This window comes from Etheostoma cragini, chromosome 6 (genome assembly GCF_013103735.1).
Source record: "Etheostoma cragini isolate CJK2018 chromosome 6, CSU_Ecrag_1.0, whole genome shotgun sequence".
Taxonomy (NCBI): Eukaryota; Metazoa; Chordata; class Actinopteri; order Perciformes; family Percidae; genus Etheostoma; species Etheostoma cragini.
In genome coordinates this window covers 28607506-28609361 of record NC_048412.1, presented here as the reverse complement: position 1 = coordinate 28609361, position 1856 = coordinate 28607506, and the positions used below count along the sequence as shown (strand labels likewise).

Genomic DNA, 1856 nt, shown 5'->3' with positions numbered 1-1856 from the left:
TTTTTACTATTAAAAATTAACCTGATTTGATTTTTGTGCTGACTAATACATGTTTGACAGTATGTTAAATTAAAAATAATCAAACAAGGCCCTCATAAAAGCACTTTAATAGGGTTAGCCTCCGTTTTCGCAGTCGCAGGTCTGCAGAAATACAACTGTCGTTCAGAGCCTTCACGCCAAACTCCATTCAAATATTCCGCAATTTAGTGCGGTCAAGCATAAGACACATTCACGTACTATTCATGTTTTGTGAACGCAACCATCACGGCGTTGGGAGACTTTCTGTGCTTAGACATATTCGGCAAGCTAGGTCGTACAAATAGCCTGTTTTAGTCATGTTTTTAGCTGCTCCACGTTCAAGTTCGCAGCAGGAAATTTAGATTGTATCCTTAAACCTGTGGTTTTTGATGAGTTATAAATAAGCCGAATTAAAGTCTGGTTCCTATCAGTTAAAAATATACCATGTATTACTGTGTTTTTTTGGTTTTCTAACCGATACACATCATTTATTTTTGAATTGTTAGTTTTTCGAGTGGAGTACGGTTACGGTTCCTTATGTACGCAGCGTCCACGGCCTGTTTTAGTCATGTTTTTAGCTGCTCCACGTTCAAATTCGCAGCAGGAAATTAAGATTGTATCCTTACTACTGTGGTTTTTGATGAGTTATGATATAGCCAAATTGAATTCGGGTTCCTATCAATTAAAAATATACCATGTTTTATTGTGTTCCTGTGATTTTCTGACGCATATACAATATTTAATTTTTAATTGATAGTTTTTGGAGTGGAGTACGGTTGCGGTACCTTGGCGCTGTATTGCTTCCAGGAATGAAACGCCTTGTACGCAGCGTCCACAGCCTGCTTGGCCTCAGCGGGGCCACAGTCTGACACCCGGGCTATCTCCTCCCCGGTGGCAGGGTCCAGCACCGGGAACACCGAGGCTGCGGAGACCCAGCGCCCGTCCACGTAGCCCTGCGTCCGCAGCAGCGGAGCGGACACATCCAGGCTGTAGTGCCTCTGCATGGCGGCGGGCAGGCCGGGGAAGACCTGCCGGAGGAAGCATCGAGTCCTCAGCACACAGAAAGTGGACATACTGGGAGTATATGTCTGCAGCTGGGTGTGTGTAAACTCTCACTGTGTTTGGGGTGAAAGCTGCGTTTCTCCTCGCAATGCTCCAGCAGCTTTTTGTCGGTTTAAACCAGACCGGAAGACGCACAAACACAACCGGAGTTGAACTTGTGTTTCCTAGGAGGGCGAAGCCATGTCCCGCCCTACCCTGCCTCTGATTGGCTTACTCTGGTAGTCTCACCCTAACATTAACCAATCTCCTTCCTCTTACCTAGGCCTAACCAATCCAACGAACGAAGGCAGTGGATACCAGCCAATCAGAGGTGGATAAGGGCGGGATATATCTTCGCCATCCTAGAAACGCAAATTTGCCAATATCAGGGCACTTTACGGTCCTCTTCTGCTCAAATGCGTCCAATGTTCAACATAAAGAGTCACACTTCTACAGGGACAAGAAAACAAATACATGAGATAAAATATATTTTAGCCTAAGGTCAAAACTATGACCTATTATGTTGAAAATAGTAGATAGTTTGTTGATATTTTGGCTAATTTAGCCTAGTCAAAAATATGAGAAAGGCTTTCAACGTTTTCCTCACATAACTTCAATAATTCCGACATTTTAGGTTTTTGATTTTGATTTCAGAAAGTCAACAATGGGATCTTCATAGTCTCATATATCACAGTATCCTAGTTTTAAGGTGACTTAAACCAAAACAAATGCGTCATTTTTTCCTAAATACTTGTATCTAATTAAGATGTTGGCTGATCAGAAAGTTGCTCCACATC

At 42.8% G+C, this 1856-nt stretch overlaps 1 protein-coding gene across 1 annotated transcript in view; it reads right to left on the bottom strand.

The window, feature by feature from the left end:
* The window catches only part of aldh5a1 (aldehyde dehydrogenase 5 family, member A1 (succinate-semialdehyde dehydrogenase)), a 9128-nt gene extending 7501 nt beyond the window's left edge, over positions 1–1627 (bottom strand). The window contains exon 1 of the mRNA XM_034873645.1: positions 804–1627. Within this exon, the coding sequence (XP_034729536.1) occupies positions 804–1091 (288 nt within the window). The 5' untranslated portion in view covers positions 1092–1627. The remainder of the gene's footprint in view (positions 1–803) is intronic.
* Positions 1628–1856: the final 229 nt, after the last annotated feature.